Here is a 25,601-nt window from a genome sequence, read left to right on the forward strand (position 1 = left end):
TATACTCCCCATGGAGGGTTAAATAAGGCAATTGAGGTTCCAAAATGTCACATGACCAAATGATAATTTTTACAAAAGAGAGAGAAAGAGAGAGAGAGAGAGAGATGTAGAAAAGCCACTTCAAGGCAACCTGTACCATTGACTAAACAGAGTAAGCCAGTAAACATAAGATGATTTAAAATGATTCTGTTCATGGACCATAGACAGACAAGACCTAAGTACCATCTACCCACCAGGATTAGTTCAACACAGTCTACAAAACTAACAGCTGCTGGGGGCCCAGGCACAGCCTAGCATCCCTCACTACTCAGCCATTCTCAAGCCTCTCCACGTACAAACCGGCCAGCATTGCCTGCCAAGTTCTGTGTGAACACCTGGTCCTCCTCTGAGCTGCGTGCTTAAAGAGCACAGGATAACACTGAGCTTGAACTTGCAAATGGGCATGAAAGACACCTGAGCTGACTCTGGGGCCAGCCTCCCCCACTCAGTACCTGGTTAGCGTTTTCATCTTGCTATTTCTTGAACCAGTCTCTCCTCTTTCTGACTGGTGTCTCTCTCCTCCCCAGAAAGACCTAGAACCTGTTCCTGAGGTTCAAAGACTGTGCCAGGTACTGTGAGTGGCATGGGGTCTATGCCAGCTTCCCTGATGAGGCTCAGTAAAGAGCTGAGTGTGACTGCCATGCAAGGAATTCAATGGAGAGATTCTGGGTTTGTCTGCATGGCTTTTAAAGAAAAGATTACATCACTGAGATAGGAATGAAAATGCCTTGCATTCACAAACTCTTTACTGCACACCTATTGTATATAGAGTCATATGAATTGATAGGACCCTTGTTGGTCAATGGATGGGACAGTACTAGAGCACAGCTGGGGACAGCAAGACCATGCAATCAGAAAAGCCTCACGTAATTAAAAGAACAGAGGGATCTAAAGCATTTCAGGTGATGCGTGGGACTCTCAATTGTATGGCATTTTCTCCATCCTCAGCCTTTTCCCTGTAAATATCCTACATCTAGGCACGCCCAACCTTTTGACAGAGAACAATGACTTCAATAAAGCCCAAGCTCAGGAACCATGTGATCTAGTCACCAATAAATAAATAAATTCAAAAGAAAAAGCTATTGTGTTTTAAGTTTATGATTTTGTGTTGGGCTACATGCATGGCTCTTCTCAGCTGTACACTCTGCCTACAAGTCACCTCTTACTGCAGCTGCAAGCTTGTTTTTATTCAACCAAAGCCAACATTCAGATGGGATGGTACACACCTGTAATCCCAGGACTTGGGAGGTGGAAACAGAAGGATCATAAATTCAAGGCCAGTCTGGGATATATAATGTATTCAGAACCAGCCTGGCCTACATAGGGAAACATGTCTAAAAAACAAACAAACAAAACATCACACATTAAACAAAACAAAAAAGTCAAGAAGCACTTATAAATCAGGATATTTCTTCCCCTGCATTCTTCCATCTGCTTGGAAAACCTTCTCAGCCAGACAAAACCTACTGAAGGTCATGACTTAATGAGCTCCAATGAGTCCACACTGCTGACCCCTCAGTGCCCACCCAGGAGAGTTCAGAAAGTGGCTGTAGGTAGCCAGCCCACACACCAGCATTCCAAGCTTGAGGCAGTCTGTCTTCCTCACTGGATGTGAGACCTAGAGGGACAGAAGGACATCACATCCCCAGCCCAGCCTGATGATGAAGTAACTATGGCCATTCCAATCTCCATGAGTTCCTGGAATTTCAAAGGCATACTGAACCCTGGTTCCTCATCCAGGTGTGTTAACAGGAGTACTTACTCTCATCAGTTTTAGAAACAGCCCCTCACTAAGACATTTTCAACCAAGCTCTTGGCTGAGCTCATCACCGAAAGTGAAGGGCACATGTCTGGAGCAAGTATGACATATGGCATGGTCAATGAGATGGGCTACAAGCACCACAGCAAGTGACATCCTGCCAGTCCCAATAATCTCAACACCAAATCGCCACCACGTCATAGCACTCATCTCTGAGATAGCAACAGCTAATACCTGGGTGCTTCGGGGCCTTAATGAAAGGGTCTCTCTATGGACATGCCACTAAGGGCTTTAGAAATGTCTGGACAGATGCACAGCTGATCCCAGCAGTGACACAACTGGGCAAAGAAGCACACCTGTGTTGTGGAATATCCCTTTACACTGTGTGAAGATGTGTCACTGTAACTGGTTTAATAAGGAGCTAAACTGCCAGAAACTAGGCAGGAAGAGGTTAAGTGGGACTTGAGAGCAGAGAAAAAAGAAGAGATGAATCTAGGTGGGGGCGACATGCCAGAAGAGATGGAGAGGACGCAGGACGTGCAGGAAGACATGTAAAAGCCACGAGGCATGCAGCAACACAAAAACTAATAGGAACAGGTCAATTTGAGCTGTAAGAACTAGTTAGAAACAAGCCTAAAGTTAAGGCCAAGTTTTCATAATTAATAAGAGCTCATGGCCCAAGAAAAAAACCTGTGTACACACCTGCTTTCTTAGCCTTTCTGCAAAAGCACCTCTACCTGAAGTAGTAGGATGCTCCCCAATTTCCTTAACTGCTTTTAAACTTTCAGTCTTTAACAATCCTTGGACATTTCTCCAATGCCACCTCTCCACCCATGGATGTCAGATCTGTTAGTTAAGGAGTCAAGGGACCATGTCTATGTCCTTATGTGCCCCAGGTTCTAGAATAATGATGGGCACAGGGTAGATAACAAATAACGGGTTTGAATGAGGCCGACAGATGTGGCACAGGCTGCAGGCCACAGCCTCGCTGCCCTACCCTGAGACGTGGCTTGGAGCTGGCTGCTTGCTACAGCAGTGATGACAAGCAGACGGTCTGTGGTTGGGACCAACCCAGCCCCAAGGTGCTGGAAGCAAGCACTGGGGTAAAGGAAGTCTTCCCTTCTCTGTGGACATCAGGATGAGGCTCGGAGTGTATGGGGGGAGCAGACACTGTTGTGGAGTGGGAGAGGCTGCACAAAGGGAGGAAGGGTGGGAACAGTAAAGGGAAATACTGAGAATCCAAGAGTGGTGTGTCTTACACATAAGCTGCCAAGAGAAGAACAGAGGCGATCCACAGGAAGGACAGAGACTTTCTCACTGTGCATACGCTTGTGTGTTTGTGTGTGGCATGTTTGTGTGCTTGTGGTGCCTAAGGACAGTGCTGTCTTAGCCTGGGTTAAATTCAAGGTTCAATTTCCAATACAAAACCAAAGACTGACAGTCAGACAGACAGGGCTCATAGACAACCCCTGTTAAGAAAAACAGGACCTCGGTTTTCACATATGGGTGTGTGTGTGTACCATATGAATTCTATATATAATATACACATAGCTCAGAGCTACTTTCAAAGAATATAAGTAAGTCCAACCATACAAAGACTCAAGCCATTACACACTCAGATGAGCCAGAAGCCTCCCTGCCTCTGTAACCCTCAGGGATGCCCAAAGAGAAGAACAACTCCAATCACTTATACATCAGGCACCACACTGCACTTCCTGGATTCATACTAATGCTTCAGATAAACCTGTTTGTGGGGTAAATGGTTATTAAAGTGGGACTCCAACAAATACGCTACATGACTACATAAACCTTGTTAACGTGGAAAACCAACTAACGTTCCAACGGGTGATAGCCCTCTGAAGAAACACTGTGTTAAACGACCTAAGGGGAACATCAGTAATTGTTTGGTGAGCTGTTTTCCTCATAAGAAACAACCCAAAACAGGCTTATGGCTTGACTTATCACCTTCATTTAACAGGCTTGCTTCCTGGAAGCCCCAGAAGACTTCACGTGCCGTGTGTGCACGTGGTTCAGAATGCTCTGTGGGTGCTGACAATGCTGCCAACACCTTTCAGGGTGACTTTATACACGGTCTTCCTCTCCACCCACTCCCCTTCCCAGAGTTTAATATCCACAGCCCCTGAGGTCTCTTACTTTCTCAGCTTAAATCAGCTAATCCCTAAATGGGATGCCAAGCTGGACACATTCATCTCCTCCCAGTGGTCAGTTCCCCACCTTTCTGCTCTCTGGACCACCTGCTCTGTGACACTGTTCCATGATAACAGCTCCTGGCCCTGGTACACCCCTTTAACTCTGAGAGCCCCACATGCACAGCCTTCCGATAAAGCACCTAGGATCCACCCCTCTGTTCAGCTACAACTTGCTTCTTTTCTCCTTGGGACTGCACTTAATTCCTTTGAAATGCGTCACAGTGTTAGGAACATGATAAATATTTCCTGGTGCTGCTGAGGGAAAGCAGGAATGCCCTGCACTGCAGAGGAGACTAGCAGTCAGGCACAAATCATTTGTTCCTTCTAGAGCCACAGCCGTGCCCACTGACTGATATGACAAAGTGCCCGCCATGTACCCAGCCCTGGGTCAAGCATCATTGTCTTAACTTGGATTTACTGTATGGATTTCTCAATCAAGGATGACAGACTGTAATGTCTTCTAATAAATAAAAAACATTTGGATGTGCCAGCTTTCAGAAAATGGAAAAATGAATAGCTGTGCCAAGTGGGTTTTTATTTATTTATTTATTTTAGCTCCTCATTGCAATATAAGCTAAGAGGCAACACCCTGGATCAACACCAAGTCCGATGTTGCCACTGGTCATCGTGGGTGACAATGCTTTTAAAAAGCAGGTCCAACCCTATCACCTCTAGAGTAGGGAAAAGTAGTAAGCTATTAGCACACAGAATTCACTCCCAGCAGGGTATCTCTTGGTCAGTATCAACACACAAGACAAGTGACATAACATTGCTGAACTTAACTGCACCTCAAAACAGCCAGGGAGGACTGGACAACAGCCTAGACACATCAAGTCATAGGCCAGAAGCACGGGACCCTACCAGTATCTCACGAGCTTTCTATGATACATCCCTCAATGGATGACCCTGAGCAGTTATCTTGAACTTTCCCCTTTCTGACCAAGAAAGAAGGAAAACCCCCAGAAACACCAGGGCACATTTAGCCAATTAGAGCTCGTATGAGTGGAAGGGGGGTCAGGATTTGAACTCTCCTACCCCTTCAGGAAGGGTGTCAAATCCAGAACAGTGTCAATGTTTAGATGCATCTAAATACCCTTCTTGCTGTACTGGACATGGTAACACATGCTTGCGGTCCTTGGGAGGCTGGAGCAGGGACACCTTGCAATTTGAAGCCAGCATGGTCAGGAGGGAGGAGGGAAGCAGAGCGCAGAACAGGCGAGAGGGCAGCAGCTGGGTAAGCGCACACGGGCAAGCACATTCCTGCAGGGCAGAGCCATCAATCAGGCTCTGCACGAGACCCAAAGGATAAAGGGAGAAGAAAATACAGGTTGCATTTCGGAAGGCTGGGACTTAATCACATAATCCCAACCTACGGACACTGAATATTCTCAATCAAAACTTACACCACCAACAAATAAAAAGGCAGTAACATAATTAACATCAGCCACTTTCAAAGACGGTGTGGGTTTTATCATTTCTGTGTTGTGGCTAGCAATCAGTCTGGAAGCCCCGGTTTCCTGGGGATGAGATCCCCAGAACCCTAGAGAACTTAGGAGATCCCATTTCACAGCACAGTAAATGAGGAGCAGCTGCTGCTACACGGACAGAACAGCAGACAATATCCAGAGCCCTCGGTGGCACCAACCAGGGACCAGCCCCAGGCCTGGCAAGGGAGAAACACCACCCAGGCATGGGCTGCAGTGCTGAGGAAGCTGGCAAAGGGCCAGCAAAGCCAGGCCAACCAAGAGACCCATATGGCCAACAGCAGGAGTCAGCATGCTCAGAGAAGTCTGGAGATGGAAGGGAACCCTTCAGGACCAGCTAAACTAATCCTTTTTACAGGGGCTAAGAGCTACTCAGCATTTTGTTCAAGGTCAAGAAACTAGTGAGGAGAAGGAATGAGACCAGGGTCCAAGCCTTGGGTCTTAAAAGACAGTGAGACGACTGTTAGCACGTGTTAGGTCCTCCCTGCGTGTAACATCCATTTGAAGGATGCGTGAGTTTGTTTCATCAGCTGTTACTTACAGTGTGACCCTGAGCAATTCATTTCACTGAGTCTCAGTTCCCTCACCTATTGGGTGGGGTTAATAACAGGACCAATCTGGTGCAGTTACAAAGCCTACTCAACAAGACAGTGCAATGCCTGGTATACACTACACACTATAGAGAAGGAGAGAAGGGACTTCCTAGAGAATCCGCATATTGGTTGTTCCCCTGCCCCAACTCACTGCAGTCACCAGTTTTTACCATTTTCCCTACCACCTCTGGAACTGGGGCTTCTAAAACATAGCATGGCTCTTGCCTACGTACCCAAGGCGCAGCCTAGTCTGGTATTAGCGCTAAGCAATCAAAACAGCAGAAAGACTGAATAAATGCTCACTTGATGGCTGCTGCCCCATCTATCACCCTCAGAGCTCTATGTTGAAGATTTTAGACTCTGGATCCTCACATCCTCTGTCTTGACGCTTTGTTCACTTGTCTGTCCCACTTGCTTTCCTTGGCCAACCTTCCCTATGATGCTCTCAGCGGTTCCCTCGAGTCCTTGGTCCCCTATCCTTCTAACCTCATTCCATGGAAAGACATGATGTCATCCCTCCTACGTGCCAAATTTTGTGGATTAAACACAAAACCAAGCTGGCAGCTTCCAGTGCATGCCCACACTCTCCTCATCATTTATTGCTAACTAAATGCCTCCTACATCCACAAAGCCCAGCACTAACCCACACCTATCACTGTCATGACCTTTACCTTGGTGCTGAGAAAGCTGGGCTGCCATATATTCTGTGTGCTAAGACCCTTACAGACTAGGACTTTCCACCCATCGGTGTGCATTTGAGCCTCCTAGGAAAACGCTCAAATGCAGATTCAGATTCAACACATTAGAGTGGATCTGGAGATTGCACGGGGAGCTACTATGGTCCCAGACAACACTAGGAATGTATATGTATTAAGTGAAATACTTGCATTTTAAAGATAATTTTTATACTGATGACAGTCCTACCAGAGAGACATTCTTCCCATTTCCCAGAGATGGAAAGTGAAGTTCAAAGTAGCAAAGAAACTCACCTATAGCCGCCCACAGTGAAGGAGGCATGGTTCAAAGGAGGGCTGGTTCCAAAGCCTAAACCAGGTATTTTCTTTCCATGTAAGTTATTTGCAGTTGGGAGTTGGGGTGGGATGGGTAAGGTACAGAAATAGTTTTTATGGCATACATGTAATCATTTGTAACAAGTGGCTGAAGCCTTCTTAGGTAAATAAGACAGAAAAGAGATGGTTCACACAATGGCACAGATGGGCTGTATAAAGTCTTGGGTGTGATGCCCAGCACCACAAACACTTTTCTTTCTTTTTTTCTTTCTTTTTAACTAATTTTCAAAAGCCCGCCCAAGGGAGCTAATGAGATGGCTCAGTAAGTTGAATATTTGCTATGCAACCATGAAGACCTGAGTTTGATTCCTAGTACTCATGTAAAAAGCCAGGTGTGTTGGTGCAATGAGGACAGGTGGATCCCTAGGGCTTGAGGGGCAGGAAGCCTAACATTCACACACACACACACACACACACACACACACACACACACACACACACACACACACACCCATAAAAATAGCCATCAGGGAGAAAGTTACTTCTACTGACCCAGACAGTAGATAACATCCGGACTTTAAACATATAGAAAACGTCTTCATACAAAGTCTGGGGGCTGTGGGAGACACTCTGGGGTTTCAAAGGCTGAGAGGACTGCTGGGTCCATGTTCCACACGAAACCACTCCTCACATACTCTGCTTGTACCTCCCCAACTCTTCTTGGACCATGCAAAGCCAGGGACTTGCCTCGGGCTCCACTTCACTGTCCCCGCTCCCACCCAGGACTCAGTCATTCACATTCCCCTTTCCACGTGGTTTCCCAGGAGGCTCTTCCACATGCTAGTGTCCCCTGGGTCATGTTGGATAGATGCCACCTCCACAGGGATCTTCTAGTTGGCACCCCATGAGAGGACAGGTGACAGCCTCTGTGTCAAGAATGTCTTCCCTTGCCTATTTACTCCTCAGCATTTGCCTTCAAACACACCTTTACTGCAAGGTCAAACGTCAGTGTCCTAACCCAAGGACAGCCTTGTGAGGGCTGCATTCACGGGCGAGAACCTCCACAGCAGCCCCACACTTTTCTCTTTATCCTTCTGGTTTGCAGCAGCAGCACTTTCTGCCCCGACTCCCTCTTTAGCAAGCTCCTACTCATCTCTGCTTCATTTCCAACAGGGTGCTCTCATGGCTCTTTTCCCAACCCTATGATGACTACTTCTAGAACTTCCCGTCCGATCTGCTGTCAAACCAGCTCTTGGACCCACTTTCTGTGAAGGCCCTAACCCCACATCTAGTATACTTTGTGCCACCATATATAGGAGAGATCTGAATCTGCCTTGCTCTGGTCACTTCAGAGTCCCCAGCACTCAAGATACTAACCTGTGTAACCTACTCTTGGCTCAGGATCTGCTGGATGGACAAACATGCTATGCCACTAAGGTGCTTGACCTCTTCCTTCCCTTCCCTTCCCTTCCCTTCCCTTCCCTTCCCTTCCCTTCCCTTCCCTTCCCTTCCCTTCCCTTTCTTCTTCTGCTTCCCCAGTCCCAAAGCCTCCCTACACAGCTCAGGCTAGCCTTGAACCTCTTGTGTCTGTCTCCACAAAGCTGGGATTAGCAGCAGATACACCAAATCTGACTCTGTTTCCATCTCCAAATAGCTCATCCTGAGGTATGGGTAGGAGTGCTGCGACTCCCTAAGTGAAAGGGATATTCACTAGCCTTCATCACTGCCCCCAGCAATGATAGTATCTCGGGCTCCCAGGGCTGGCCACCACAATACAGATACACTTACAACCCACATGAAACTGACAAGGACCCTTCACACCAGCCGCCAGGCTGTGAAATACTGGCCTACTCCAGCTATAAGCAAGAACAAGGAAGAACCATTTCCAAGATATTCTTGGCTCGTGGTGGCTTTTAAGGTCTGAGACGTAACCTCTCTGTCTGCAAAGAGCCTCCATGTCATTTAGATTCCATGGCAGCACGCATTCAGCAGTGAACCTTGAACCTGTGAGGCAACTCTGCCAGATCCACCCAAGGCAGAGCAGCCTCTGAGACCTTCTTAGTGATGTCAACGCTTCCATGTTCCACGTTCATATGGAGGTGTAAAACAGACTACAGGTAGAAAGTCAGAATGTCATGCTTAAATGTGATCATGCCACTTAGCGACTCCATAACCCAGCACAAACACTCAGGGAACACCTAGAGAAATCAGCATTCAAAGAAGAGAAGCATACACTTCCATTGTCTTTGTCTCCTGGAAATCACACTGTTAGTATGTGACAGCATTTGCCACTGGGTCTGAAGCTGCTGGTGCTTCCCAACATCTACAACTGGTGTGTTATGTGTTGGTGGGGGGTAGTCCAAAATCTAAAAGAAAGAAAAAAGAAAACCGACTGTGCTAACTCCAGCACTTCGTCTTTTCCAAAAGATAAATTATTTAGGATTTTTTTTTTGCCAGTTCGAGTTATTTTTCCCAAAGCAGAGTCAAATGGCCTAGCAGCCCTGCCTTAAAGAAACCAATGCAATTAAACCAAACAGCTATGAACTGGTCCTGACAGCTTCCACTAACTTCATTTGATAAAGTGAGATGCAGACACACTCCGACAGACAAGCCCACACTTTATTCACTGCCAGATGCAGCGCCGATATGCAAGTATAGATTCAGCTACAGGGAGAGGAATCAGCTCAGCAGCTCATCACTAAAACCAAATAGCCATATAAAAGGCGCCTGGCCCAAATGCCTCGTAAGGAATATCACCGACAGCTACAGCTCCTATCCAGCAGGCTAATAAGAATAATTATAGCCAGGGCAGGCATTAATCAGCTTGGCAGATACAGGAATTCTGTTAACAAGGCTGAAATAAGTGCCAAGGAATCTCTGAAGACCACAGCACTTCAAAGGCTGTTAAGCTAGAGGGATTCGTGCGTTTCTCCTGTGAGCCTTCCTCCTTATCCAGTGCCCTGTGGAGCAGCAAGCTTCATTTCAGTCCCAGTCCTCTGAGCAGGCATGAGGACCTGCAAGGGCTGCAGACTGTGACAGCATGCTGACACCACTACTCCCTTCTGGATTGCACCTGGGCCCTGCATACCCCAGATCCTAATTTTAATTACAGCTTTGTTTTCTAAGCATAATCATCTTTTCTTCACCTAAATTAATCTCAAACAATCTGCAGCATATGGGCATGGGGAATCATGGTCAGCCGATCCTCAGCATAGACAGGATGGAGTCCAGACGTGATTGAACCTGTTATTTCACTGTTCTGGGCACTGGTTCCCCAATAACTGAGCCCTTTTCCGAGATTTGATGACTGACAGAATGGATCCAAGAGCCTAACTCCAAAGTGATAGTTACTGGTACTCTGTGCCTTTCAGGTTGCAAAGCCCTCACAGAAGTCACCAGCAAAGAACAAGGCTGTGAATAAGGCCCAGGAGTAGAGTACGGGCCCTGGTTTCATTCTCTAGTACCACCAATAAAGAAAGGCCTTGGTTTATCTTGCACCATGCATCTTCCATAATTGACAAAGACTGCTTGGTGCCCCTCCAAATCCCAAATCCATCCTTCCGTTTTCTACAGTAGCCGGCAGATGGCTGCCAGGTTCCTCTGTGCCTTTTCAGCTTCCCTTGCAGCTAGTGTGACATGGAACTAAATTGTCTCCAATGGAATGTGCACAGAAATGATGTCACTTCCAAGCTTGGCCGATGAAGTATCCATTATAATATCCCAGCTGCTTCCCTCCTTTGAGGGGCTGGGAAAGTAAGCATGGAAAACAGAGTGACACTAAAAATCAGACGCTAAAGGGTCACCAACCTGGAACCAGAAGAGCTTCAGGGAAACAAGCACATGCAAGCTTTCCCCGGCCACTGTTACAGAAAATAGAAAAAAAAGAAAAAAAAAATGTCCTATTGTTTGAACCACTATGACAGGAGTGTGTTAAGGCAGTTTAACCTGCTTAATTAGCATAATACTCCTTTACAGCAGTTGAATTGAAAATATGGATGTGATGCTTTTGTCACTTAAAAGCTATTTCAGTGGATTTGCATTTTTTTAAACTGTAGAGAATATATTAATCACTCTCCACAACCTCTAGGTCTCATGCTGCACACCAGTTAAGAACTGAGCCTCTTCCTGTCATGTTAATCTCACCCAGCAAACTTTCCATGACTATTTAGTTCCCACACAATGGAAAGGACATACCCATTTATCGGAGTTCAGTTAGTCAAACACCCCTATGTGTTACATCCCTATCATTAAGAGGACAGAAAGCAAAGCAAGACCAATGGGTTCCCTGCCCCTGGGGGATAAGCAGGTGGGGATGTAAGACCCAGGAACAATGACATTCAGTGTCATGAACAGGAGCCATGACATGAAACACAAGCTGCCTGGCTATCTACAGTGAGACAACAATTCACAGCCCAGACTGGTCCACATAACACAGCCCCGTGCCCTACTCCAAACATCCCACCCTCCTCCAATCTCATTACATGGAACTCCGACGCCATTTCTGAAGGAGCCACACACTTCACTCACCCACACTTTATGCTTTTCCCCAGAGCCCATGATGCTCTTCTATCCTTTCTTTCAAAATTCTAATTATCCTCAAGGCTCAGCTCAAATGTCACCTCTTCAGCAAAAGCAACCCCAACCCAAGTCAAAATGAATCCTCCCTGTTTCTCCCCAGTGTTGAGCTGGTGTCAGGGGTTGTGCTGTTTTTATCACCTGTCTACACAGCCCAGTCAAACACTCAATGAGTTGCTATACCCTGGTCATTTGCTGGGGACTCCCAGTACTCAACACTCTGTCACAGACAGAGTAAGCACTTAAGAAATGGCATGTGGAATAAAGGGATGAAGAACAGACACAGGCAAGGAGGTGAGACTGAGTGGTTTCTGGCCTGATCATGGTTAGCTTAGTGAGAAAGTTTCAAGGGGAAAGTGAGCATCAGGAGCAAAGGGAGATACTCAGGGAAGAGGCCAGGAGTAGGAGGACTAGAAGGCTCAACAGAGTCCATGAATAGCAAACGTGTGCTTAGAATGAAATGGCTTAAGCAGAAAGAGTAGGGACCAAATGCAAGCAGCATCTCCTAGTAGGAAAATCACAAACGCCCAATGCACACAGGTGGGAACCCCAAAATCACCCATCAGAAAAAATGGTGACCTCAGAAGGAAGCTGGAGGAAACTGTCAACATGAGAGGTCAGAGGTTATCCTGGCAGGGAACTTCCAGGGAGGGCATTGGCTGAGACTGGAGAAAGCATGGAGTGTGGATGAGTGGGGTATGAGGCTCCTTCAGAAGGTGGAGGCAGTTCGAACCTGTGCTTGGGAAAAGCTACAAAAGAAAGGGCCAGGGTACAGGTGAAGTCCAGAACAGAGGGTCACCATATAAGTAGCAGTGACAGAGAGCAGTGACATCAAGATTCCATCAAAACCTGAGGAAAGATGATCTTGTTCATTTTCAACACACTCCATTGCCAGATTCAGTGTGTCTGTCTGGAGAATGGTGGGACACTGGGAGGCTGCCTCCAGGGTCAGACCCAGTGGTGCCAAGGGACAGAGTTTGCAGGCAGGACATCAATGGTTCAGAGAATTGTTGATGAATCTGCACTGGCCAGTGACTCCCAAAATTACTTATGTCTCATCAAGGTTGGATGAATGAGTACACCACCATGATTTCCCTAAGCTGTGTTTTTGTTTTTGTTTGTTTCTTTTTGTTTCAAATGAAGGATGAAATCCAGAGCCAGGCAAAGCTACATATACATGCTGCACTCTTCCACAGAGCTACAACCCCAACGAACTTAAAGGCATGTTTTTAAACTTCTACCTCATGCTACCCTCTTCACTGGTTCATATATAGACTGCACACTGAGCACTCTAGGGAGAGTCATTCACAGAAACCGCAAAGTGAGTAGCAGATGGGAGTGGTGCCCTGTGCAATCTGTGCAGTCATAGGCCATGGCCCTGCTTGACCCAGACACATAAGCCAATTAAATGGGGTGGGCCATCCCCAGCAATGTGCGGCAAATACACAACCTACAAGCCCCAGCAATGTGCAACAAATACACAACCTACAAGCCCCAGCTATGTGCAACAAATACACAACTTACAAAGGTAGGGCGCCTGCCTGGTAGGGTAAAATTAAAAGATCTTGGATCAGAAACCACAGAGGACCTTGGGGTGCTTTCTGCACATAGGCTGTGGCTGAAGAACTGTGGCTCCAGGAGTTCTTGGAGGGAGTCACTTCCAGAAAACCCCTCAGAGGTAAAGAATCACACTAGCAGCTAAGAGAGAAAGGCTAGTTAGCAGGCTGCAGGGACTCATGGGGGCTGGGACAGTAAAGTCCTAATGCCAGCAGGAAGGGGGTGGTGGAGGGAGGCCTCCGCTGGGACCCTAGGGCCACCAGAAGTGCAGCAATTTAGCCTATCTGCAGCTGAGGCCTGGCAGAGATAGTCAACACACAACACGTGCCCCTGCAAAAGATTGAGCTCTGTCTTCTGCAGATGCTTGGAAAGGAACCCAGGGCTGGGTCTGGAATTTCGCTTGTCCTAGATGACACTGATCACAGGGATTCAAGCATATAACCACACTTGGAGATCTGTCTTTCTGAACCATGGCAGGAGCTAAATAAATACATCTCGTGGCTGGTTAAGATCACCCTGTGTGTATCTACGTTTAGATGGTGTCTGTGTAAGGAGTGAATGGAAAATGGAGAGAGGCGGGGAAAGCCCATGAAAGATTCCTAGGGTGGGGGGAAGACATTGGGCCAAACTACCGAAGGCACCAAGGGTTTCCGGAGGGTAGAAGAGAAAGGGGCAGTAACGAGGGAAGTAACAGGTAGAAAAGTTGGGGAAGCAGGGCTCCCGGGTCTTTGTGTATGAATCCGAGCCTAGTCAGCTTCAAGAAAAGCTGGGAGGAAACACTGAGGGAGATCTGGCCACAACTAAAATGACGGGGATGGTACACGATTGTCAGTGTAACGCTCTGGGCCACCCAGTGACCTTCATGAAAGGAAGTTGGGTTCTCTTGCTCTCCTAGAAAATCAACTCAGCGTGGGCTAACGAGTGCAGAGCGATCCGGACCGGCCGCGGCTATGGCGGGGCACAGCAAAGGCTCATATTTCCGCCCAGCCGTGCACGCGGGCCGGGGCCGTCCGCACCTTCCGGGGCCGGGAGTTCAAGGTGAGCCCGGTTCCCGGCGGCCAACAGGTAGAGAGCGCTGTCGGGGAACCGGCCACGGGCCACTCCCCCGGCACACGTGAAGACCCGGCTCTGCCAGGCCGGGAGGCTCCGGGTACCCCACGCGCGGGCCCAGGAGGATGTACACCCGGCTCCGGGCGTCCGCACACCGTTCCCCGCCCGGCCGGGGACCCCGCACTCCGGAGCCGGGTCTCCCGGGAGCCGCCCCGGACAGCCCGGGTGCCCCAGGCCCGGTGCTGCAGCCGCGCCTCCCCCTGGGGACCCCGAGCCCCGCCGCGCCCCACGCGCACTCACCCAGCGATAGGAGCGCCAGCAGCAGCGGCCTCGGCGCCGGGCGCCCCATGCTCGGCCGGCGGGAGCGACTCTCCGCCTCCTCCTCCTTCCCCGCCGCCGCTCCTCCTCCTCCTCCTCCAGCTCCGGCTGCTCCAGAGTCGGCTGCTCCGCCGGGCCGCGCGCCTGCTCCGCTCTTCCTGCCGGCCGAGCGAGCCTAGCGCCGGCGCGGACGTGCGCACCTGGCTCGGCGCGGCCCTCCGCCCCCTCCCCTCCCGCCCTCCGCTGTCTCCCGGCCCCGGAGCCGGTCCCGCCGATCACAGGGCGCAGCCCCGGCCGCCTCCCGAAAGCAAAAGGGAAGAGCCGCGGCGTCCGCCCGCCCGCCCGCACCTCCCACCCGGCGCTGTGCCAGCAACAAACACAAACTTTCCCAAGCCCCTCCCCGCTCCAGGTAACGGGGGAGGCGCCCGGGCCACCCGCTTAAAGGGGAGGTGACGCCCGAGCCCACCCAGCCTTCCCCTCGGGTCCCCACCCCTCGAGAAACTTTCCTCCGACCTTTAAAAGTTGGCCTGGAAGAAGTGTCTGGAAACCTCATCGCTTGGGCCCTATCCCGGGACGTCCGGCATTCCTTCTCTGTGGAATCCCCACGAGTGTCTCGCAGCCAGCAACCCACACGTACATCCTCTGGTCCCCAGTTAAGCATTGCCACCCGCCACCTGCTTAGCCCTTGCTAAAAATAATTACTCAGATAGGATTGAAAGGACTTCAAAGGCAGTGAATTCTCACCCCCTCATGGTCCAGAGACCTAATGTACCCTGCCAGGGAGAGTTGGCAGGGACTCTCTCAGCCAGCATCGGATCCATCAAGGCTCTGGCCTGACTGTCCACCACCCTGTAGTTGGGTGGGCCTGCCTCCTCCTGGCCCACCTCCTTCCTCTCCAGGATCCCTGTGGTACTAATTAGAACAACTTCCAGCAAAGGTACCCATAAAAAAAAAAAAGAGAAAAGAAAATCCACACCGTCCTATTATTAGCCGTAGTGCTTCAAATGGTATGTCTGCCACGTGAGACTATATTCATTGCTTTAAGTGGACACGGCTGGGTTTCTATTAAAGACTCTTTCCTCCCACAATAGAGTTTTGTGCTTTGGATTTGAATACAAAAGACTCCACAGTGCTGGGGGAAAAAATCAGTGTTCCTTGTTTAAAACTTCACAAGGATGATTCAGACGCTCGAAAAGGCTCTGGTATCCAGTGACCCCCTCGACCCAGCTTTTCATTAATATATGCAAAACAAATCACAGATGTTCCTGGGGACCTACCCTCTTCGGTGCTGAACATCGCTCTTGTTCTGATTTCCACAAGTGTTTCTCGTTCCTGTTAACTGACATGTGACAAGCCAGGTGTGAAGCCTTCCAAAAGAGACTCTTAAAAATTTATTTCCAGCAGGCAGGGTGGCCTAGCCACTGCACTTTGGAGGGAGAGGTAGGATCGGTTCAAGGTCATCCTTGGCTTCAAACAGAGCTCAAGACCAGCATGGGCTACATGAGACCCTATTTGGTCAAAAGACCTAAATAAATAAATTCCTGGTGGTTCAACAATGTGAATTACTCCCACACAGTGACAATAGTTAAACAGGGTTAAAAAATGCTAACTTTGGTGTTAAGTATATTTTACCCCAATACATTTTTTTCCTTTTAATTTCAGTCTTACCACCAAGTTTTCCCCAGTGCTCCCCCATCAGCACCCTTACCCATCATTCCTTTCCCCTCCCCACCCCAACCTTTTCCTAGAATTTCTGAGGGAATTTTCATTTTCTTTTGTTTCTCTCCATTCTACCAATCCTGAATATAAGCCTAATGTTACGTTATGAAATCTGCTGGAACTACAGAGAAACATAAGGCCTGGCTTCTCCAGAAGCTCAGATTTCAGCTCATCAATCTTTCTGCTTTCTTACCACCCAGAATGCTTAACGTCTGGGCTGCACATTTTGGCACTTGGTCACAGTCAGCCCACCACACTAAGCATACTGCTTCCACCTCTGTCTAACAACTCGGGGACCTCTGAGGCTGGCACACTGTCCTTGTGCGTCCCCACATTGCTGGAGAGGAGTTCTGTGTTCTTTGTTTAAGAAACAAAACAAACAAACAAACAAACAAACCCTGGAACTTGGAAAGAGTCCTCCCTGTGCACTCTCTGAGCTACACCCAGGAACTGCAGTCATGAGTCAGTTCCTGCCCTTAGGGTGTTTATAGTGGGCTCTGTGACTTACTGAGTGTGAAAGCAGGTGCAAAGTCCAGTCATGACACACCCTAGGAGTGGTCAACACTGGAGAAAGTTCACAGCTGTCACAGAAGGATGACTGCGCAAGGAGTCCTACAGAGTAGGTACAAGGTACATGGAGGGGCTCAACAATAGGTGTACTCGTGTGCAATGGAAGGTCCTTCTCTCCTCCCATCCCGGCACACATGTGTTGTTAAACTAATGTACACTTTATAATCACAGTAGTAACTGAACAACTTAACTGGTAGGAATAAATGAGACTGTCCAGACAAGGCCAGAGCAAAGGAGACTAAGTGGATGGCTGTCACCTGACTGACTGATTGGCAGCCAGTCAACTGTGTCATGAGGAGCCACGGATGAGCCATTGATATAGCAGAAAATAAGCACAAATTAATAACACCAGGCACTTGATCCTATTACCACCCTTTGTGCTGACTACCAACAGATACAATGTTTCCAACAGATACAATGTTTCCAACTAAGAAGCACGGCACCTGCCGGTTGCAGAGGCCCACAGTAGCTCCATTCATCTCCGTGGGATCTGATGATGCAGGTATTTATTTGCCAAATTGAGTAACTTCCCATATAGGTAAGCCTCTTACTCCAGCCAGTGGTTCTGTTCAATTTGTGTACAGGCTTGCCTGAAGCAACAACTCATTTCTAGTAATCCTAATTAACCCTCCCCCACCCACAAGGAGGATGAATCCCAGCTTGGGTTTTACTGTGATACAGTGAGCATCAAGGGCATCAGCCACCCTTTATTAGCTCTTGATAATAAATATCAGCCTGCAGCTGTGGCCCTTGAATGTCCTACAAAAGTCCTCACATTCTCTTCTCTCAAACAGGATTTCCTGTTAAAATCCAACACTGTATCATTTAAATTTCAGACTGAAATGTTAAAAAGTTCTGAATAGGTGAATTGGTTAATTTTTCTTAAGATTCATCCAGATGTGGTAGGTTTACCCTGTTACTGCCCACAGCCTATATGCATGGTATGCATCCAAACTAACCACCATGGCGGTGGGTCTTTGGAAAAAGGGTGTGTTCTAATGCAACATTGTATTCCATTAGTCACTGTGTCTAGAGGTAACTTCCCCATCAGAATTAAGAGATTACTAATATATAAGAAATGGAAGGGTTGGAGACGTTGCTCAGAGGTAGGACACTTGCTTCTAGGCTCACTCTCCAGCAATAGAAAGATGGGGGCAGGTAGAAGGGAGTAGAGAAGGGAGGGAGGGAGAGGGGGGGAGAGAGAGGAAGGGAGAAATAGTAGAGTTAGGAAATTCTACTATTTGAGTTTAAAAGAGAATGATGGAGAAGGGAAGCCCACACTCCCTGAGGAGTGAGAGTTGGTTATTCTGTAAGCTCTGGGAAGCTGTGGGGGCCCTTCTGACAGACTAGGGAAGTGGTCTAAGCAGCTAGCTGGAGGCCTGCTCCTGCTCTGTGACTCCTCCCAACACTGCCAATCCTTCTTATCTTTTCTGCCCCAAAAGGCCAAGGTGGGTAAAGATGATGTTCTTGAGAGACTTAGAACTGCCCGCAAGTCCACATCCAAAGAACCAAAACTCCCACAAACACCGCCCCCATGGCACCCACCCTTGCAGGACAGTGTGAGATGGGAACATGGAGAAGAAGCCCTGTAGTAAAAGCACACTGCAAATGTGAGGCCAAATCATGAAGTCTCTGTGGTCCTGGCCCTGGAGGGGCTCCTCACACACTAATGAAGAAGACAGGGATAGGGGGAGGATGAGAGGGAGAGAGGAGAGAAAGAAGAGAGGAAAGGGAAGAAGAGAGGGAGGGAGGGAAAGGCAGGAGGAAAGATGGAGGGAGAGAGGACAGAATAGCTGGGTTGTACCCAAGGCTACGGCTTCTGGCTCACCTCTTGCCCTCACCTCCTGCTGAAGCCAGGGAGAGGTATGTCCATATGAATTCAAGTGCCCATGGGAGGTATCAACTCCCCTTGACCTGGAGTTACAGGCAGTTGTGAACTGCCTGGCATGAGCTGGGAACCCAACTCCAATCCTATGCAAGAGCAATACCACTCTTAACCACTGGAGCATTTCTCCCTAGTCCTCTTTTTTTTAAAAATGTAGTTTATGATTAGCATGTATATGTGTGTGTGTGTGCATGTACAGATGGAACATGGCAAACATGGAAGCCAAAGGACAACTGCTAGGAACAGTCTGGTCCTCTACTTCCATCATATGGGTCCCAGGGGCGGTGATCTGTTTGTCAAGCTTGAGGGCAAGAACCTCTACTCTCTGAGTCATCTCCATGACCCTCATCTCCACAGTTTTTGACTACTTTGTAACTCACCATCTCATTCAAGTCAGCCAGCTGCTGGCTTGCATTGTACATGTTGCTACTTTGTCTTGGAAGGGTCTACAACAGTGGGTATTTTGCTGTTAGTTATTTCGAGGGCACTTAAGGAATGACTTCTCATTGCAACAGTGGCTACATCCATGCCTTATAACACAGATCTCACAGAGGTCTGGGGTAAAATGCTGTGACTTTCTGGGGTCCCTTGTCCATTGGAACACTGGAGGTCTATTTGCCAGTCATAGCCAGCTGCCCTTCGCCAGGTGATGGATGTCAGGTCTGCCCTGGCTGGGAGGATTGATCAACAGAGCAAATGATTTCATGCTTAACCCGCAACTGAGAACAGCCAACATCCAGAAGATGATTTTAAACTTACTGCCTCTCAATATTTTTTTTCTAAGTTCAGCAGAGAAAAGCAATATGCATGGAAGATTACTTGAAGAAAATGTAGCCCGTACATTCTAGAAGCCCTTAGATCTTCCTGTGAGTTATGAATTAAAGAGACCTTCAGTGAGCTTAATACTTGGATACATCACATCAGCACCCCCATAAAGTTGCTTTTATTGATTGCTCTTTGTCAAGATGCCATCAGCTCTTACTGAAGGATGTCCTAAGAAAGAACCCTGAGCACTTTGTCACTGTGTTGTGCACAGAACAGGTTTACAGATGTCCTCTGTCATGCCAGGCAGCAGCCTTTCTGCCTACAACCATGTAGAAATTATATTCCCCTATCTGCTTCCGGGATGCTCTTTTGCTAGAGACAGGAGTCTGCTCACCTCCCAGACCCTGTAAATATGTAACTGTTGGTGTTTTCTTTTCCACAGTACACAGTGGTTAGAATGCTTGTGGTGAGAGCCCGTGACTCCCCAGAAGGCACAGACAGGACCCCCTGCAGGTCTTCCCTTCCAGCTCCTCCTCTTATCTCCTCCACCCTTATCTCCCCTCCCCCTCTGTTTACTCCTGTCTCCTTGTGAAGGCGCTGTTTTGCTCTGCTCCTCATTGTGAAATTCAGTCTGCCGCTCCTGCCCTTCAAAAGACATTTTAAATCAGAACTCCCCATTTGCAGACGACATGCAATGAGGTAATCATCTCAATGAACGCTGCTTGGCTGGGAAGGGCTGCAGTGAGAGAGGCCTGTGTGGTGAGGAGGTCACAGGGACCCACAGAGGGCCACCAAGCTTTGGACAAAGAGCCTCGTTTCCAGGAGGAACCAACAGTGGCCGTTCCTCTTCTGATCTAGGAGCATGCACAGTTCTCCATCTGCAAGGAGTGAGCAAATATTAGGAGTGGTTTGCTTTTTCTAAGCACACAGTAACTGAGGAGCTGGAGTGGCCTGAGCTGAGTGTCCAGGCCAATGGATGGCAAGTGGGTCCAATGCCACAGTGCTAACCGCACAGAATCAGGATGGCCTAGCCAGGGTGGAGCATCCCAGACCTCTCTCCTGCCCCTTCTGTCTCTCATTGTCCTCTTCTTGACAGGGCCTCACACCACCTTCAAGTAGCCCAGTACAGCTCCAGTCGCTGATTTGGTTGCATCCTTCCCTTAAAAAATGATCTCAGAAATCAGCAATGGATGATGGGGAAAGCAGGGCTGAGAGCCAATGAGGGCTGAGAGCGCACACGGGAGTGTGCGCTGCTGTGGCCCCACCCTGTAAAGGGGCCCTGGAAGTGTCCTTTGCAGGCTTTGACTCCCTGGTCCCCACTCTGCTTCTGAGGTTAGCTCACAGTGCACTAACTCTCCTCCCTCTGGTCAGTGGCACTGACTCTCCTCCCTCTGGTCAGCGCCCTCCCAAGTCCAGCAACCAGAAATTGTCTGTCCCCCTCCACTGAGATGGCAGAAGAGGCTGTGTCCAGCATTGTTGGCTCCATGCCCAACACAAAGTGGGTCTGCTCAGTAAATGCTTCCAGTCCAGCTGTGAGTTCTGCTTTTATCATTTTTATAGACCAGGGTGCTACATGGATGTTCGTTTGGAGAAGGTGGGCAGTCAGCTGATTCCACTAAACTTGCCCACCTGGGTCTCAGAGAACCTTAGCAACTTCTCTGAGATTACACAGCACATTAAAGTAGTTATGGAATATTAAAACGAGGCCACAAAGCATGCCAAAGGCAGATCAGGGAGCCAACTGGAGCTGCACTGTGCATTATTAACACACTTCAGATGGACGGTTTGACCACCTCTCCACTGAATTTCCAGGAGGAAATTGCTTGAAATAAATGAACTTGGAAAGTTCCTGAGCTCTGATTAAGGAGATGAGCGATATGAGCAAGGCCTTTCCTGCTAGAAGGAGATGTTCACCCTCTCTATAAATGTGGGGGTTTGATAAGTATGGCTCCCATAGGCTCCTATATTCGAATGTCTAGTCATCAGGGAGTGGCACTATTTGAGAAGGACTAGGAAGTATGGTTTTATTGGAGTAGGAGTGGCCTTGTTGGAGGAAGCCCATCACTGGGGATGGGCTTTGAGGTTCCAAAAGCCCAAGCCAGGCCACTGGCTCTCTGCCTGCTGCCTGCAGATCTGCTTGTAAAGCTGCCAACTACTTCTCCAGCACCATGCCTTCCTTTATACCACCATGCTCTTGGCGGTGATAGTAAACAAACCTCTGAAACTGCAAGCAAGCCTCACTTAAATGCTTTCTTTTATCAGAGTTGCCTTGGTCTGGATGTCTCTTTACCACCACAGAGTAGTGACCAACATGGTAAGCATGCTGAGGTCAGGCAGCATGGATTTTGAATGACTACAAATTCTCTGAGCATTCTCTTCCTCCATCCTGATTAGCAAAAATGGCAGCATGGGGACAATGGTGGCTTTGTTTAAAGTAAAACTGAAGTTCTAGAATGTTCTGCTAACTCAATAGGTTATAGAGCCCTCTAGAGTCTCCTACCTCCTCAGCACCCTGATCCCTTCCTACATCTGCATATTCTTACACTGCTGTCTTCAACACATTTGTAAGACACACAATGCCAGGGACTTTCAAAGGTTACAGCAAAAACCAAAAATTTAGAGGATTAAGAAAAAGCTGTGTGCAGCACAGACCCAAAATCTCACTGCAGGGGTGGCAGAGACAGGTGGAGCTTGATGGCTACTTAGCTTGGACAAACTGATGAGTGGCAGGTTCAGTGAGAGGACCTCTTACAAAAACTAAGGTGGGGGGCTGGAGAGATGGCATAGTGGTGTAGAAAGCATGCTATGTTTATTTGTAGAGGACCCAATTTTGTTTCCTAGCACCCATATTGGGCAGCTCACAACTCCTGAACTCCAGGGGCTCTGACTCCCTTTTCTGGACTCTAAGGGTGCCTGCACTCATGCATGCACACACTCACACATAGATACACCCACATACACATAATTAAAGATAAAAGAAATCTGTATGTTTTGAAAGAGAATAACTAAGGAAGACTCTTAACATCAATCCCTGGCCTCTATAAGCACATCCATATGCACACCCACCCACATGCAGAAACACACATACTCTACAAGCAAACATACCAAAATAAAAGGTATACCACTTCTCCCTGCATGCTAGCATAAAAAGCCCGGAAAATATACAGTGATGGTGAGGGTTGCCCTGAGAGTCCTAGGAACTAGTTGTTCCTGCCAAATAAGAGAAAGTGGATTTATTTGAACAGACGCACTCATACTAAGCTTGTTTTATTTGCACAGACAAGGGTCAACATTACTGTGGAAAAGAGTAGCTGATGCAAAAGCACTTAGGGAGTGGGAAGCAGATGCCCAGCCCTGTCTGTGTGGCCCATCCCCAAAAGATTTCCCACTGGTGCTGAACATGATGTCAAATGATGAAGAGAATGGGTAAAGCTCTACCTTACCCCCAAAGCACACACACACACACACACACACACAGAGAGAGAGAGAGAGAGAGAGAGAGAGAGAGAGAGAGAGAGAGAGAACAAAGTATTGAATCTCAAAGCCTTAGGGAGTGGTGTGCCTCCAGCTCAGCTATCCAACCTTGGATACCTTACTTAGCTCCCCGGTGCCTCAGTACACACGTATGTAACCTGAGCTCATGGTAATATATAAGGTTTTGGGGATTTCAGGGATGACTGAGGAAGGATAAAGTTATTAGCAGGAACTGTTGCTTTGTTAGTACTTGGAACATTAAGTACAGTCCCCACTGGGAGCCAGCTTTCCTGCCAGGAACAGAGGTTCCCACCTGCTCGATGTGGCCAGATCTGGTTCTTCCTGCTACAGAGTTGAGAAGAAGCTGTATGCATTAACTTCAAGACGGCCAAGCTAATCCCTCCCCCCTGTCTATTAGGTGGGACCAGAGGCCTAAGATGAGGACTTCTCAGAGCCCCCCAATAGTCCACATAGAAGAAAGCTGGCCCCACTCAAGAATGCTTGGACTGTTCTGTCACATGAGGGCTGAAAAGTTTTGATGGCGGTTGGCAACTGAAACGGGTTCACTTGTTACAATGGCTACCTTCCTTCTTTCCTAATGGGGCCTCTGTGTTCCTAACAGATACACTCATCTCTATTCCCAGCCCAGGGTGTGCGTTTTGACTTTTATATACCTGAACATTCTACATGGAGAGGTTAATCCTCATCCCTCGACAGTGATCGGCTTAAGCATGGACATGAGAGAGAATGAAGGTGCTGAGGTTTGAGTCTCCGAGGAAGGATTCTGAGAGAAGCCTTTGCTTTTAGTTGTATGGCCACTAGCTTATCTATGACTGTTGGAATTTTGTTTTGTTTTATTTTATTTTTTAACGAGGGGAGGCTGTTCTTTGCTTTAATTTTTTTATTGTTAAGTATGATACAAACCAGAACCTATCAGTTTAAAGTTTTGATGGGTTTTAACAAATGTAGTCTTACCACCACAGCTGTAGAGTCCCCATCCCTCCCCACCCCCACCCCCAAGACCCTGCCCCTGCTTACAGTCAATGCCCTGCTCCGTACTCAGTCCCTGAAAAATGCTTGTTTGCTGTCACCATATTTGTTTTGCCTTTCCTAACATTTCATGTAAGTTGACTCACATAGATAAATTTATTTTTGTTTGAGTCAGGGTCTCACATACTCTCCCAGGCTACCTGCAACTTACTATGTAGCCCACACTGGTCTAGAACCTGGCAGTCTTCTCCAGGCCATTGTTCTATGCATATCAGGCTGTTCCTTAGTCATTCTGGGGATTATACCTGGCTGCAACTGCAACACACTTGGCTCATCCATTCACTGGTTGATATAGATTTAGATTCCTTCTAGTTTTAGCCTGTTATGGACCAGGATATTATGAATGCTTGTAAGCAAGTTTGTGTGTGAATACACACTCTCTCTTAGGAAAATCTTGGGAGTGGAATTATAGAACCACATAGTAGATTTACATTTAAATTTATAAGATGTTTCCCGAAAGTAACATTTCAGAATATATTATTTAGCATTATCAGTGGAAATATATGAACATTTTAGCTCTTCTGGCCCTTGTCAACACTTGGTATTATCAGATAGTTTTAAAGGACTGTGTGGTACAGCATGGTATCTCATTGTGGCTTTGATTTGCATTCCCCTTGTGACTAATTATATGTAGAATTTTTTTGTGTGCTTTTTACCATCTAGACACTTTCCTTGGGGAAATGTCTGTTAAAATATTTCCCACTTTTAATTGGTTTATTATTAATAAGTTATGAGTTCATTATATATTTTGAATATAAACCATTTGTCAGGGGGTTGGAATGTAGCCCAGTGATTGAGTGTGTACCTAGCACACGTTCAATCCTACTAGTACTGGAAAAAAATATATATCAGATATATTTTGCAGGTGTTTTCTTGGCTCAATAGGTAAAGGAGCTTGCTGCCAAGCCTGGAAACCTGAGTTCAATCCCCAGGACCCACACGAGGGAGGTAGAGTGCTGATTCCTGCAAGTTGCCCTCTGATTTTCACATGCATACCAGTCACATCTACACGTACAGGGCGTGTGTGTGTGTGTGCGCGCACATGCCCGCATACACACATGCACACACACACTCATGCATACACACACACACATGCACACATGGAGGGGCAGGGTATGGGGGACATGTACACAAATAAATAGACGGGTATAAAAATGTGAGTATAGTAGAAACTATGCAGTTGGGTTTTGTCTTCTTTTGTAACTGGAGTATTTAAAACACTCAACTTTAATGTAGTTGGTGACAAATGTTTACATCCATGGTTCTATGACGTTTTTCCATTTGCCCCATCTGTTCTTTCTCTGCCTCTCCTTGGATGTAGCTTTGTCCTGTCTCATAGTTCATTGGGTTCTCATTTGGACATCTACCTGTTCCTCTTCCTTTTCAACCGTCTTCTGGGTTTACAAACTGCAAACCCACCTCTCACAGTCGGCTCCCCACCTCAGGTCAGGTGGGAGGCTGCACCCCTGCCCTGTCTCCTTCCCCTCCAGGACTGTCCTCATTTAATTTCCTCCCACATAGACCATCGATCTCAGACTATATT

The 25,601-nt window shown here is 47.7% G+C and overlaps 1 protein-coding gene across 2 annotated transcripts in view; it reads right to left on the reverse strand.

The window, feature by feature from the left end:
• Ptgfrn (prostaglandin F2 receptor inhibitor) overlaps nucleotides 1-15,271 on the reverse strand; it is a 66,484-nt gene extending 51,213 nt beyond the window's left edge. Inside the window, exon 1 of one of the 2 annotated variants that reach the window (XM_051199275.1) lies at nucleotides 15,109-15,271. In XM_051199275.1, coding sequence (XP_051055232.1) covers nucleotides 15,109-15,256 — 148 coding nt within the window. In that variant the 5' untranslated portion in view covers nucleotides 15,257-15,271. Of the gene's footprint in view, nucleotides 1-14,577; nucleotides 14,787-15,108 lie in introns of those variants that run through there. The other variant, XM_051199276.1, reaches the window with a different exon arrangement.
• Nucleotides 15,272-25,601: the final 10,330 nt, after the last annotated feature.

The sequence above is a fragment of the Phodopus roborovskii genome, unplaced genomic scaffold (assembly GCF_943737965.1).
Source record: "Phodopus roborovskii unplaced genomic scaffold, PHOROB, whole genome shotgun sequence".
NCBI classification, from domain to species: domain Eukaryota; kingdom Metazoa; phylum Chordata; class Mammalia; order Rodentia; family Cricetidae; genus Phodopus; species Phodopus roborovskii.